Source organism: Ornithodoros turicata, unplaced genomic scaffold (assembly GCF_037126465.1).
Source record: "Ornithodoros turicata isolate Travis unplaced genomic scaffold, ASM3712646v1 Chromosome58, whole genome shotgun sequence".
NCBI lineage: Eukaryota > Metazoa > Arthropoda > Arachnida > Ixodida > Argasidae > Ornithodoros > Ornithodoros turicata.
In genome coordinates, this window is record NW_026999385.1 from 568625 (window position 1) to 583543 (window position 14919).

A 14919-nucleotide genomic window follows, 5' to 3' on the forward strand; every position below is an offset into this window, starting at 1 on the left:
AAATGAATGCGGTACACTATGCCCCCACAAAATAGCTGCGTTGCAAGAAAAAATACGTGCCAGCTTTTAAAAGGAACGGTTGTGGGGTTCAGACGCCAATGTACACTCCAAGAAAAAAAAAGGAGTAAAATGGGGAGTAAATGCAGCATCTAGTCCCCTATACTGCAGTTACTCCCCACTTTAGTCCCCCAATCCCGACATTTACTCCCTAGGTCCGCAAATTGTTACTGAACTTCGCAAATGGTCTTCCGAATGCAACAGTCTACGTAAATATGTGCTCTTGGTCAATTTGATGGCACAGGGCTGTACAACTCGGCCAACTTAGCAATTTTCTACCCACACAGAGTAAGACAAAGTTAGAGCTTTTTTCTTCGCAAATTGTGCCCTATGTATGTCGCATGATTTCATATCACTCGATATATCACGGTTGACGGTTTGATTCAAAGTATTTTCATTCATGCACACGAATTATGTTCCTGTTAATCTTTGAACAGAGCGTGAAAAGCAGTCTCCATTCTGTGACATTCATTCGCTCCCGAAATAGACTATTTTTTGTGGCAATGCATTAACTCAATGCAATGCGTAGCGCATTAACTCCCCCAAAGGAGCAAAATTACTCCCCCCCTTTTTTTTCTTAGAGTGTAGACGGCAGTGACTCTCCGCGCTCCCCCGGTAGTCGTTCACATAAGAGCACCAGATAAGCTCTCACGCGGAACAAACATATGGAATAATATTTTGTTTGGACCGGTATTTAATCAGAGCGGGGAACTTGGCTCCCAGATTGCGCCTTGACTACACCAACGGCCTGGCAAGTGTTGAACTGCAAACGACCACATCACTTCTCGACGCCCTCTGTTTTCCTCCGCATGCTCACTGTCAGCATTTTTTTTTTTAGAGCGGAGGGCGGATCTCAAAGCGGGTGCATCTGCCAAGCAGCGTCTCTGCCGAGCTATTCCACTCATCCTCGAGAACAGGGGCAATACCTTCCAGTCAATAAAAAGGCACGATTCAGAGAGATGGGAGCTTTGCGTATATATAACGGGGATGCCTTCTCGTAAGCTCTCGCGAGGGAAATCTGCCCTGCACGTGTGGTTGGTTATGTCTTGGGAGGACTGTATGTTCTGTGACTCAATCGAGCTTCCTTTGGAAAGCAGGGGAATGATGCGTACTGGCGTCGGTAAATATTAGTCCAGCTACCGTCACGGTGTGGGGATGTTAACGCCAAAATGCGAGAGACTTCTATGGGTTAGACAGAGACTTCTATGGGTTAGACACCTTTTTTTTAGTGTCTCACTGAGTGTCTCAGAAGAAATATCATCTCGCACTGCCATCCACAGGCTATTGCAGTAAGCACAACCGAATAAAAGCAACTCTAGTTCAAAACGAAACTGTGATGAAACTCCGTATTTCAGCGCTGGTCCTAGGTATCAATTGTTCAATGCCGGATCAACCAACTCAAGTGACGTAGATAACTAATTTCTCGAGACTGTGTACAAAGCTGAAACTGCGACAACGCTGATAAATTGTGGAAACGACCGCTCTTTTGTTCGCCTCAGAAAATCCCTCCCCAGTCAGGCAGAAGCTGCATTCTCGCATCTCCTTTCCATTTTACGGGCTTAGGCCCGTAAAAGACAAAAGCAATTCGTTATGTGACAGCCCCCCGTGCAATAACGAAACCTCATGCTCCCTCTCGGGGACAGACAAAGCGTTCGGAAGACAGCCCCACCTCCTCTCCTAAACAACACATTAGTCCGACGCAGGGTTAATTTGCCTGAAACGCAAATGAAGGAAGCCTTCTGAATTTCGCACTCTGGAGGAGCACTGGCGGGAGAGATCCTCGCTGACTAGCGGTCAACTTCATTATACCGCTCATCAGGTGCGTTGGCCACTTTGCTACGGCCAATTACCCGCTCGTCGTGCTACTGCGGTTTGCCGCAGTTCAACTTGGGATGCTGCGGTTGCGGGCATTACAACCGCCGGCAGCTCACGCGATTGCTCGATCATCGATAGGAGGCACTGCTGAGTACGACAGGTAGAGGCGATTGCGTAGCGCTTGTAGCGAACCCCCCTGGGATAGTCATTTCATTAAGTCGTGACGTTGCCCGCCTAAGCGTGGCTGACTTCGACAAGCAATTCCATCACCGGCACCACCACCATGGTAGCAAAGACATTCCAACCGTAGTCACGTAACACGTTACGCTGTGGAACTGCACGTCCGGGATTAGGTACGTTGGATTCTCAGAGGCCGGTTCTTTTCAATAGTGGCTAAAACGCGACTACCCGGTCTCCTTAATTAATTAGCATGTAACTAATTAACTATTCTTCCTACGGTGATAGTGATCCAAAAATTTGTCGCGGTATGTCCAATGCTTTCCTGGCCACAGTACGTGAAATATCTGCCGCCATAATGATGACGTCACACAGATACACCGAAAGTAGTTGCGGCGACGTCGTGAATTGTGAAATTGAAGGATGTGCGTGGGACTGATGGACGATACTGGTGCGTTTTAAGCGCATCGTACGCTACCGCATTTACGTACGTAAGCGTGGTGCGGTAAGCTCCATGTTTTGCGCGTGCGCAGAACCACCAACGCTATACTTTACGTACGCAAGGACGATAGCGTACGATGCACCAAAACCAACAATTTTTAGCGGCGCTCGCCAACTAAATTAACTAGTACAACGAACTAGCGCATCTGAGTGAACATTTTTGACGGTTTTTGTAAGCCTGGCTACGAAAGGTGAGTTCGTAAAAGGGGCACCAAAAATCCCGCGGCTAGAAACGGGCGAACCGGTCACCGCAGTAGACAGGTTGACCGGGCCACTTACGTAAGCAAACAAAGATGGAAATAGTAAAAACCGGTTTGCTAGCCGCAGCGCCTCATCCCAGGTAGTACAAGCAAAACACGATCCAATGGAAACGATAGCCCCAAATCGGTCATCAACTCTTGGAACCGATTCGCATCAAATACGATTTCCGCGAACTCACTGTAGGCGGCGACTTCGAGAAGCAAACGCACCTTGAAGCAGCGTCAACACTTCACCCACCGTATAGTAGGATCGTAATTAACACGCGTTGCCGTACAAGCTGGCAACACAGGCACGTTCTTGCCACGGCAACATTCGGAGATACTCCGCCACTGCTGTTTCGAATCTCCTTTCTCTAGGTGCTGTCATCGTTATCCCCGCGACGGGCGATACCTGTAGTGCTTCGTAGCAGGCGATGTACGACATTTACATGGCGTTTATGACGTCTACCGCTGATGCGAAAAGACGGAAACGTACGACTTCAAGGGCTTGTGACGCCTTGATGGACATGGATGATTGCATGGTGCTCCTAACGCAAATAATAACAGTATCGAGGGCCGTACCTGGCGCGATTTTAACCCCTCAACACACAACCACGTCCAGCTCTGACGTCAGTGGATTCAGGGCTTTTTGTCATTCGTGTTGGTCGTTGTAACCGCGCGACATCTCCAACGGCCACTTCATTGGCGGAGATGACCGTCTATTACCCCTTTCACTGCAAAACGTGGCACGCACACAGCAGACGACACCATCGGCCGTGTCGTCTGCTACGGAATATCTTGTGGCTGAGCTTAATGATATTTCCCACTCATACACTCTAAGAAAAAAAGGAGTACTTTTACTCCTTTTGGGGACTAAATGCCTTGCCACAAAAAATAATCCCTTTCGGGAGTAAATGCACGGGAGTAAACGAATGTCACAGAGTGTAAACTGCATTTCCCACGCAGTTGTAAGAGTCCCAAGTACATAATTCGTGTACATGCATGAAAATACTTTGAAGCAAACCGTCAACCGTGATATATCGCGTGATATAAAATCTTGCGCCATACATAGGGCACAGTTTGCGGAGAAAGATGCGCTAACTGTTTCTTACTCTGTGTGGTTGGAATATTGCTACGCTGTCTGAGTTATACAAGCTTATGCCGCTCAAATTGACCAAGGGCACATATTTACGTAGACTGTTGCATTCAGGAGACCATGCGCGAAGTTTAGTGACGATTTGCAGTCCTGGGGAGTAAATGTCGGGTTAGGGTACTAAAATGGGGAGTAATTGCAGACTAGGGGAGTAGAAGCTGCAATTACTCCCCGATTTACTCCTTTTTTATTTGAGTGTAGGAGAGACACCAAAAGACATGACGCTGAGTGTTCGCACTCACACAGCGGGAGATAGCGGATGCACCTTCGCGGGAGTATTTTGTGGGATGTCGGTGTCTTCCAATTTGTGTGTGTGTGTCTGTGTGTTTTGCTGCGGCGTGATTTGCAACGAATAATATGAGCTCCTGCAAAGAACTACGGGCACAGGTGTCCTGCAGCAAAAATCCTCCACTCTAGGGAGTGAGCGTATCGGAGAATGAGGGTACGTCGTGACGTAACCTATTCCCCCGACATGTGACTCGTGACGTAGTGCGGCGCGACTCAAGCGGATCTAAGCAGCGCGTGAGCTGAGAAGAAAGAAACGAAGCAGAACGGCACGGGGATTTCCTTACGTCACTCGTAGATCGTGTCGGCCGACCGCGGCTGCTTTCTGCAAATTTGATTGCGCTGTGACAATACCCAGCACAGTGAAGGTACCTGCACTGTTCCTCCCGATGGACAGCTTGACAGGGTTTCGAGCCGCGTTAATGTCACCTCACTATTCCTTTTAGACAGGTGCGTGAACGGTACAGCAAAAAGAAAAGGTACACCCGTACATGCAAGGAAACATGAGTGTTCCGTGACACACATCCCGTCCCATCATATCCAGGCAGGGGCAGCACAACATCCCGAATTCAGTGGAACCCCAGATCCCCAACCGGCGCCCCCTTCCATCCTCAACCGCCAACACCCAAATCATGCCCGGGTCCCCAAAAGGCAAAGGAAAATTATTTATGGCATTTTATGCGCATCGGCACCCAAGATAGCACTCTGACGCCTCACCTCCACAGTGTCGACGGATGGGAGGGGGGGGGGGGGAGGACAAGGGTATATTATCCCCCTGATATTCCTAGGGGGGGGGGGGGGCGCAGAGTCGTCATTACCACCAGGTGGAAAAGGGCTGAAGTGGACTACAATTCAAAACATCTCAGGGACATTGGGGGGAGGAGCGCAAAGCAGGGGCTTGCCCCCCCCCCCCCCCGAACTCAAAATGTTTCGCCGTCCCTGTACCTCCACGAGAGTTTTGCGCCCCCTTCAGACATTCAGGAAGTCTACAGTAACCCCCTTCCGCCGCCCCTGCATCCAGGGGTCGTCAACACAACCCAACCAGAGAATCGCGAAGGGCCGCAATATTGATGGCAACCCATCCTTCTTCAATAATCCCCGCCGCAATAATAACTCTTCCCTGGCTTTAATCTGCTTCGCACGATTTTTTCGAACAATCCTACCGTCCTTAATAAGCGACTGCAGGGATTAGTGGAAACATAAATTTCCGCCAGGTGCGGTAATCCGTGGCAGCAACAACATTCGCGGCGCCAGCCAGCGATGTGGAGAACCAGCAGGCCTGCTTTACGAGGCTGATGCCAAAATACGCGTGTCCACGTATACAATGAGATTGTCCAGGCTGGGATCCGGAATCTCTTCGGGAATGCTACATAGACACCAGAGAGTAAAACGAGGATTAGCGGGAGTGGCAGGTGTCCCTGCTCTTTTGTTTATCGGTAACATGCTGATGCTCGTACACCTGTGGTGCCAGGGACGAAAAGACTTGAAAGCCATCCTGGCACTTGTCCACCGATCTGTCGATTGCACCACGCGGCAGAAACTGCTTGCGCTCCTGGAGAGGGTCGCCACCGTTCTTCCAAGAAGTGCCAAAGCAGTCAGTGTGACTGTGACTTCATGGCCTTCGACGTTATCGGGTAACCTGATAATGTCTCTACTTGTTCTTTTTTTTTTTTTTCAATTCCGAATACGCACCGCGAGGCAAATGTGGCCATGAGCGACGTACAGACGCGGTCAGACGGAGAGGAAACAGCGGGAAGGAGTGAGTGACAGAAGGGGTTAGTATACGGCCTGGGCCGACTTCAGGGGGGAACTGTGCCTGGCAAATCTGCCGGAAAACCACAGGCCGGCGGGCGAATTCGAATCCACACGCCTCGGAGTCTTCAATCTGACCGTGGTGTTAACACGAAAGGAGAGTTTGGAAAGCAATGAACGGTTAAACGGCTCACCGCTCATCGGCTCCGCTGTATCCGGCGCGCACTCTTAAAACTGAACTTCTTCGCATAGCACACTCTTAGCCAACCATCATCTCAAATGATATCGTTATCTTCCCTTATTTGTTAAAAACGTGAGGCGTACGCCTTTTTGTGACACTTATGCTGTTCATAATTGTCACAATGGTTTCAACAAATCAGGGCAGATAACGACATCATTCGAGATGATGGTTGGCTAGGAGTGGGCTATGTGGTGAAGTTCATTTCAAAAAGTGTGGCGCAGGACTGGCGCTTCCTGCAGGTGATGTCATGCGCGTGGCTTTGGTCGTCTCAGACATTCGTGCCATTTCCACCAACCAAGTTTGCGCGTGAAGAAGAGTAATATGACGTTATCTAAGAGCGTATCCGATAACAATAGCGAAGCAGATTCATGAACTGGGAAGAACAGAAAATTATTTCCCTTATAACTTCGTCGTGTCGAATGTGCAGCAACAATAACACACGCAGCCACCTGCAGTTGTCACAGAACGAGGAAACAAATTAGTCAACACGTGCCCGTCGAAAGCGCACTAGCGCCAAATGCTGATACCGTCGTCACATTTCTGTCTTATTTTTGTTATTCCGTGTTAGCGCCGCCAAGCAACTGTGGCTATGAGCGGCGTACAGATGTGGACAGATGGAGAGAGGACAGCAGGAAGGAGTGGAGGACAAGGGGGGCTAGTATGCGTCCTGGACCGACTTCATGGGGAACTGTGCCGACATTCGTCTGGAAAGTCTTCGGAAAACCCAGGAAAAACCTTAGACAGCCCAGCCGGTGGTATAGGATTCGAACTCAACACCTCCTAGTCTTCAGCACGACCTTGGCTACCACCAATGAGCGGGATGCCTTAACCCGCTCGGCCGATGGCGCTGGTCATTTCTCTGTCTGATCAAGCGTCCAACAACAGACGTGTGTGTACTTTTCCTCTTTCTATTATCCGATGCTTGAGCTGCGGAACTACCCTGTAAAGCGACACCCATTATTCTTGCACGGAAGCTACAAAAAAGGCGGGAATCAACAGCAACGGGGTCCCCTTCGTGCGACGAACGACCATTTCGGCGGGAGGAGTCTCCGCTGGAATGCTGCCTTGCTTCGGGGGACGAAGCGAACTCCGATGGCCTGACCTCACAGGCAAGTGGCGGCGGTGAGCTCCTAGGGGTGGAGATATCGCCTCTAAATATGCGTTCCTATCACGGTGCAGGATCGAAAGGGTGCATGGTGGTTTCAACGGGGCTGACCTTAAAGGGTTCCAGAGAGACGACGAACAGGCGGGAGATAACTTGCAACGATCCTTGACGTTCAAGACGATGGAATACGTTCGATTACCTTAGTAACGGGATAGAGTTTTTATTCGCCGAGCCTCTGGGGTGCACCAGCTTCTGAAAGACCACCGATATTGTGTAGGTCCGTCAGAGTTCCGTTTCGCAGGGTTGCGGCTCTTCGATTGTAGTTCATATTAACGCGCGCGCACCGTAGTGCATGCCAACGTATTCGAGGGGAATTTTTTGTTTTCTATGTACCGCAGTTAGCGATTAATACAGACGCACACCGTCGAACATACTACAGCGTGCAGCTCTGACCATTGTGGAGCGAGAGACCCGGCCATTCCCACTGGCAGTGATGCTATACTCCCAAAATATGATTTGGAGCAACTCTCGGAGCATGGAAATTTGGATTTTGAAACGCTTTGGAGTACTGAAATGTGTTTTGGGAGACCTTGCAATTTTGCGCAATATCGCGTATTTTCATCAGGATGGTGCGGAAAATCTCATGTGTCACAAAATGGCGAATGAGTGGAATCACTGCATCGGTTATTGTAAGCGCGTGACCTCTCCCAGGGCAGCCTCCATGGCAGACATAGTAATCATAAGGAGAGGGGCTGGAAGAAATGCTGGGAGAGAGTGTGATGGGGGAGAACAAAGGAGTTGTACAGGAGCAAGACCCTCTCTCAATGTCCAAGTCCGGGAGGCGCCATGATCGATGTTCTGGATTCGGCCGGATTTGGCACAGCCTTTCCGAATGGTATCCAATCCAATGCAAGTCGCTTCCGCTGGGCTCCGTGTGCCATGATGCCATATGCGAAGTGTTTGTCTTGGCTGCCATCACCTGTGCGCTTGGATTCCCTAGGGAATGAGTATCGAACAGTTTAAACCTGGCGCTGCGACATGAAAGTACGGCGCACGGAACACGTAAGAGACACCGTTCGTAAGACGCTAGGCGTACCGTATCGATCATGGCGGCTCACATGTTGAGATGCCCCCCCCCCCCCCCCCCCCTGGCTGGCTTGGTTCCTAGTTATTATGGGAGTTCTATGATGGCAGATTCCAAAACCCGCTACCTGAGAAGACTGGTCCACCTGCAGGAAACATCGTCAGCAACGAGAATATTTTCATCGCCCGAGATTCCGCGGCCTCAAGACTGGATGGAAAAATAAAGTCAATACTACAGAAAATGCAGCGCAGGAACAAAAACCGCAACGAAAAAGAGTGGAACAAAATCGCATCCGAAGGGAATCGAAATTGAGACTGGAGACAAGAAAACGGAGCCTCAAATACACAAACTGAAACCTCGAGTCTCTCCGGAAGAAGTGCACTACTCTTCCAGGCGTGGACTGGGTGTTATGACAAATGCGAGGAGTGAAGTATCTGAAAGCATCGATTCCACTTGTCAGTGCGGCGAGACAATGGAGATACTGGTAAAGCTCTGCAAACGACCTGCGAAGCGAAGCAAAAAATAATAAAAAACGAAGGCAGTATCACTACACTGTAGTGTGAAACCGAAACAACATCGTCCAAATGCCACTTCAAATGAACCAGGCGGATGTCTCGTCATGTTTCCGGAACCGTTACCGTAACGACCTTCCGATTTGCTAAACCTCCCTATTTTTTTAGTTCCGTGCTAGCGCCGCGAAACAATTATGGCTATGAGCGGCGTACAGACGTGGACAGATGGAGAGAGGACAGCAGGAAGGAGTGGGGGTTAGTATGCGTCCTAGGCCGACTTCAGGGAGAAGTGTGCTGACATGAGTCAGGAAAGTAAAACTCCCTATTGAAGAGCGATTCGTGGCTCCACGTCGAGAGGCAACTACAATCGTGATCGACACCAGTGATTTGTCCTCCGAGGACGAGAGGTTAGAACGCGCAGTACACACTGCGCAGTCCGCCCGATTCAAAGGGAGTCGCCAGCAAGATCATCATCATCATCATCATGTGGACTTTTTTGTTTTTGTGTCCTCTTCAATATTGTTTGTAGGATTCAATTTCGCAATGCACCAGCCGCTATACGGAGGAAACACAACAACAACAACAATAGAAGCTGACAATGAGAAGTGGTGTTTCACGGCGGTGGTGCGGTACCATACCCCATTGCACGAGGAACATTATATGAAGATGAAGGAAGGATGAAAATACGAGAAAGAATTTAAGCGTCTGGAACAATCCAGTGGACGACAGGAAGTCCGTGCACAGGTGAAGAACTCGACGATGGAGTACAGAATCGACATAGGGGCCAATGAGTGCAGCTAAATTGAGCGGCCTCTTGCTGATACGGAGGAGCAGCATTCTCCGTTCACCACACTAAAAACTGCTCTCAAATAATGTATGACAAGAGTTGGTGTTTTGGTGCTTTATGGCACAAGAGCGACTATATGACAAGAGTTGATCACTTAGTTGACACTGAGCTCTAGACCTTTTGCAAAATCCTTGAGCTTTCGCAGTAATATGTTACTCATAGATGCGCTGATCCACAAAAATATTGCTTTCCGGCAGTTATGGCTGGTAAGTGGCGTAATGTTGCCCTTGCGGGTTTTCGTGCCGCCGCGGCGTCATGTTGCTGCAGAGGGGGAGGATCACACGCCCCAGGACGACTTCACTGAGGACTGTGCTGACATTATGCCATAATGCGTTTGAGGAAAACAGCTTGGATATTGAGCAGCATGTAGATGCGGAACACAGAGCTGCTCACTCTGAACTGACTCCAGTCGTTCTCTGTGGTCCGTATCCGTTTGCTGCCTAATGTTCAAGATGTACAAGCACGTACAAACTGTCTCGACTCGAAGCTTCAGTACAGAGATAACGGCTGGACAATGCAGCCGATTCGATCAGTCGGGATTCGAAGCCGGGTCACTTCTCAGCGTCAGCGTGAGAAGCTCACTGGGAACTGTCCCGGTGAAGTCTCGGGACATTCTGGCTCCGGTTATGAGGGGGGGGGGGGAGGAAGGGGGTTCAGGAAAAAAAATGGTCCCACGTTGTGTGGACGGAAATAATGGTCCCGCAGGGTTTCGTGCGCCCAAAACCACATCAGCGTCGTTGTGGACAGCCGATTAAACGGATCGTAGCCGGCCAAGTGGTGTCATTCGCGCACCTGATTTGTTGAAATTGGGAGACATGGGCTTTTTTAAATTAATATGGATGTTATTGAATAATAAACGCTGCGTGCCATTCAATAAGAAACATAAAAGCGATTACATTCGCTGCCCCGGTTGTATTGAAAGGATTGCCTATGTTCCTCTCCCTGTTTAGTTATTCAGTTGAGTACAGGCAACGCGACAAGATTACGAAGCGGTTCTCCAAGGTTCTGCTACCTTCTGCGTATTTCTGGCCGATAGATTGGGAAAATGGCACACGCGTTCTTTTATTCAAGGAGGCACGTTACCTTCCGCAGTCGTACTAATGAAATAGGACGCACATAAACGCTCGCTAGCCTGAATCTCAGACTTCACGCGCTCACTGTGCGCGGGTGTTGTCGGATGTACTCGGGGGTAATTCCCAACTCAACATGGATGCTAGCACTTTCCTTGGTCCGACAAAGGTTTTTCAGTTGTCCTATCATACTTTCTGTGCCGATGAATCGTATCTCCGCCGGATGCGGAGTTGTAAGGGTAATGAAACAATTAATGAGAGGGAGAACTTGGATGGGGCAACTGAACATACAAGGATAAAGAAACTGAACATATGCCTCACAACGCCCAGTTGCATATTTCAGTTGATTTCAATTGCTTAACTGACATTTTTGAACTGACGTACAGCTTTATTGTTGGGGCCCTGTGTTTTAGGGTGAAACATGTTTTTACACCCCGATTTGCATCATCATCATTTCCAGCAAAACCGAAAACGAACCGTGCAAAGTGCCAATTCAGCCACCAATATGGGCACTGGAGATCGCTAGCACTGTACATTCAGCACTGTTGTTCTACGTCGTATGTCAATCTAAAATGTCAGAAGCGCTTCTTTTTTTTCTTTTTTTTTCACCCGATATCAGCTTGGTTTACGGCGCCTGAAATAAAACCCGAAAATACAGGGCCCTATTTATTGCTAATAAACATCGACACAGAAAAAATGCAGGGGACAACTTTAAAATCCGTGTCTGACCAGCAGTAGAAAAGTACTAGCATCCAGCAGCGAACGATACCGCTAGCGAACTAGTGCAACGAATGATCGCTTTTATGTTACACATATTTTATAGTCCATCAACACATGAAATATATATGTCTCCCAATTTCAACAAATCGGTCGACTGTGCTGTGTTTGATCAGTTATCCGCAACGATGTCCCTGTATTGGGCGCGCAGGCGGCTGCGGGACCATTTTTCCGTACACCCGGGTACCTGCGATCCTGAGTCCCGCGTCATGCAAGAGCAGCATGACGTGAACGCCGAACGATTCCTACACTGAACAGATGATTCACTAAAAGACAGTACAAAAACCTATCAACGTAAAAGTAAGCGAACGAGTCGGACAAAAGAATCACGCGAAACGCACTGAAATGAGGCACGGCCGACCTAGTCAAAGATTTCCCGCAGTAATACCAAGAAAACCGCGATGAAAAGCCCCTTCCGCGACAAATTTGGTTCGCAACACGCAGACACTCGAGACGCCGGAGGAAAAATACTTCTGCCATCATCCGCAATCGTGGAGCAAGAGGGCAGTCTACGAAGAAATCGCGTATGCCATTTGCCCAACGTGGCGAAGAGCTTCCCGCACAAAAGAGAAATGGACTAATCCCCCGGCGTCCTACATCTGCTGGACACTAAAAAGGACCTGCCCGGCGTGCCCGCCCATCCCAAAGACTTCTATCGACCATCCCCCACCCCGAGGTCGACGTATGCATCGAAGGCTGCCCTTCGACACGCTTTGTTCCCAGCCTGCAGCTTTGCAAAGATCGAATAAAGCTGTTAGAATGAGGGTAATCTCTTGTACGAAGCTAGGTAGATAACCTGTTGCCCTGAGGCAAGATGTGGGTTCGAAAGGGGAACTGGAAATACAGTACGGCTGTGAAAGAGATAATTATGTAAATAAGAGTAAAAAAGCAAGCTAACTGGTGCTACATTATGAAAATTATTGTCAAATGATCGTCTGTGTATTTCTTCTCTCGGGGTTTACTCACCTTCATAATGTAGTTGGAACCGTGAGCTAGTTCGCAACTGCGACATGGGATACTTATTCCGATGCGTTAATCCGGAACCACCTAACATCACCTAGAAAGTCATGTTTGACCATGTTGTCAAGAACGGTCACTAGGAGTGGCATACTAGCAGCCTTTTCTTGGAAGCGAAGAGGCAGGCAAAATGACAAAGAAAAGCCACACACGCACTCAACTAGACAAGCCCAAAGAGCGATCCATTAGGGGCTCGTTTCAAGGCAGGTGAGTTGAACTAGTCACGGCCTCACCGATGTAAAGTTTGTGCTCTCTGGGGAGTGATTTTACCGAAGCTCGTCGACGGAGAAATTTGCCTTCTACTGGAAAGCCGTCCCCAGTGAACGCCAGCGTTCTCCTTGAATTTTGACTGACGGCGTCCGTAACTGCCACAGGCATGTCAGGAATAAATTTCACGAGGTTGTTTCGGCGTCCTCCATTTCATTCTAGGCACCGGACTGGAAGTCGATAAACTCTGTGGTCAAACCGTGCAGCACACAGGTAAACGCGGGTGATGCCTCACTCCTGCGCTGCGATAGCCACACATTATGCAGTTCCGCCGGTTCAAAAGACGCGAGCCAAAAAAACATGAGCTGCTCATTCAGTGATTCGTTTCGCTCGGAGGGAACAAAAAAATATAGACGCCGGGAACGTCCACGAAGTGCATACTGATGCGAGGTGTCCATGTTCCTTAGAGAGATTAACACTGGATGCTATACACAGCGGCCGTCCCAAACAAGCCTCAAGTGCTGTGGTCTCTCTTTTGGAGCCAAGACAAAAAAGAAAAAACTAACAGAAAGAAATAAGAACTGGACATATATATAAATAACCATACTTTTGTGGAATATGGAAACAAAATTTCAACCGGTGCGGTAATTAAAAGCATCTGCGATTTTGCAGTGTAGCTGCAAACTACTGTATTGCCGTTCCCCCAACCCTCTTGGGACAGCGCTGGAGAACGAGTGTTTCACTAGGAATTACTGAATGTTCTACGGCTGCGAAAGCACACACCCAAGAAAATTCTACCGCATGCGTTCTCGAACACAGCGAGCCAAAAATTCGATGGACGGGGTGTCACGTCCTGTTGCTGTAACGGTCAAAGCACTGTCAGCTGTCAGATGCTCGTTTGCACCTGCCGGCATTCCAGAGCATTAAAAGACGCCAGAAAGTTTTTTTGAGAAACAAATACACGGTACAAAGCAGGAAAGGTATGCTCCACGCCGTACTATTGCCGCTAAACACGTCGGCAGCGTACAACCGTTGTACACCTGTCAAATGCGGCACGGCGAAAACGAGAAAGAAATGTTCACCACAAATAAAACCTGTGTTCCACGAAAACCCAGCACGGGCGGACAACCACACGACCTCCGCGGCATATTCCAGGGAAGAAGACTCCAGCTAGGAAGAAAGCGGCACGCACTACAAGTGTAGCTAAGCCTCACCTGAACACAAGACGATCCACAAGAAAAGTTCACGGTGACTTGAGGCTCCCATGGCACAGAAAAACAGTTGGTAACACACGTTCACACTCACACACGCACAAATCCTTGAACGTCACCGGTTATTCCTCGGGAAACGTCGCCGCAAGCGGGGAAGCAAAGATGTTTCAGGACGAAGTAGCCGCCATAGTCACGGAACCACTCCACACCGAACCACCTACTCAAGCAACAGGAGGCCGACAACACGGAAAGCAGCAGACGCACAAGGAGCGCGCGCAATCATACATGCATCCACGTGCGTCCTCTCCGCCTGATCCTCTCCCAAAGAGAAGAAATAGTGCGCGCGGCTCTTGTTTTGCCGGGCAAAGTTTCAACTTTGTTAACAATATTTTTCTTGCTTTGTATCGCTTCTTTTTGTGAGTGTGATGATTTTTTGCACGAGTGGAACGAAATTTCAGCCTCCAAGCCTGATTTCTCAACGTGAAGCTTTGGCAAAAAACGGCGAGCGAGATACACCGAGACAACACCGGACAGCCTGTCTGGTGTTGTCTCTGTGTATCTCACTCGCCGTTTTTCGTCGTGTCTAAACAACTACCCCAACTCTACGCTTTGAAGCTTTGTTGGTGCAGTGTCCAGTAAGTAGCAGCACGTTGTTGCTTCTGAACTCTGGAGTCGATTCAGTTCACAGTTTAGGTTGTGTCTCGCATATATCCGAAATAAAATAAATTGCATGCTGAAGCAGTCGATACACTGCTTGCTTGATGCTTGGAGGGTCGAGTTTGTTCCGAAAATAGAAACACAATTCGTGCAGTGTACTTGAATATCACGTGACTCTGTTCCACACTACATACTGAAACCAGGATTCCAGA

General features: G+C 49.0%; 1 protein-coding gene across 1 annotated transcript in view; it reads right to left on the reverse strand.

Annotated features, from left to right (window-relative positions):
- Positions 1-14316, reverse strand: part of LOC135374425 (protein turtle homolog B-like) — a 115378-nt gene extending 101062 nt beyond the window's left edge. Inside the window, exon 1 of the mRNA XM_064607384.1 lies at positions 14054-14316. Coding sequence (XP_064463454.1) covers positions 14054-14105 — 52 coding nt within the window. The 5' untranslated portion in view covers positions 14106-14316. The remainder of the gene's footprint in view (positions 1-14053) is intronic.
- Between the last annotated feature and the right edge of the window lie 603 nt (positions 14317-14919).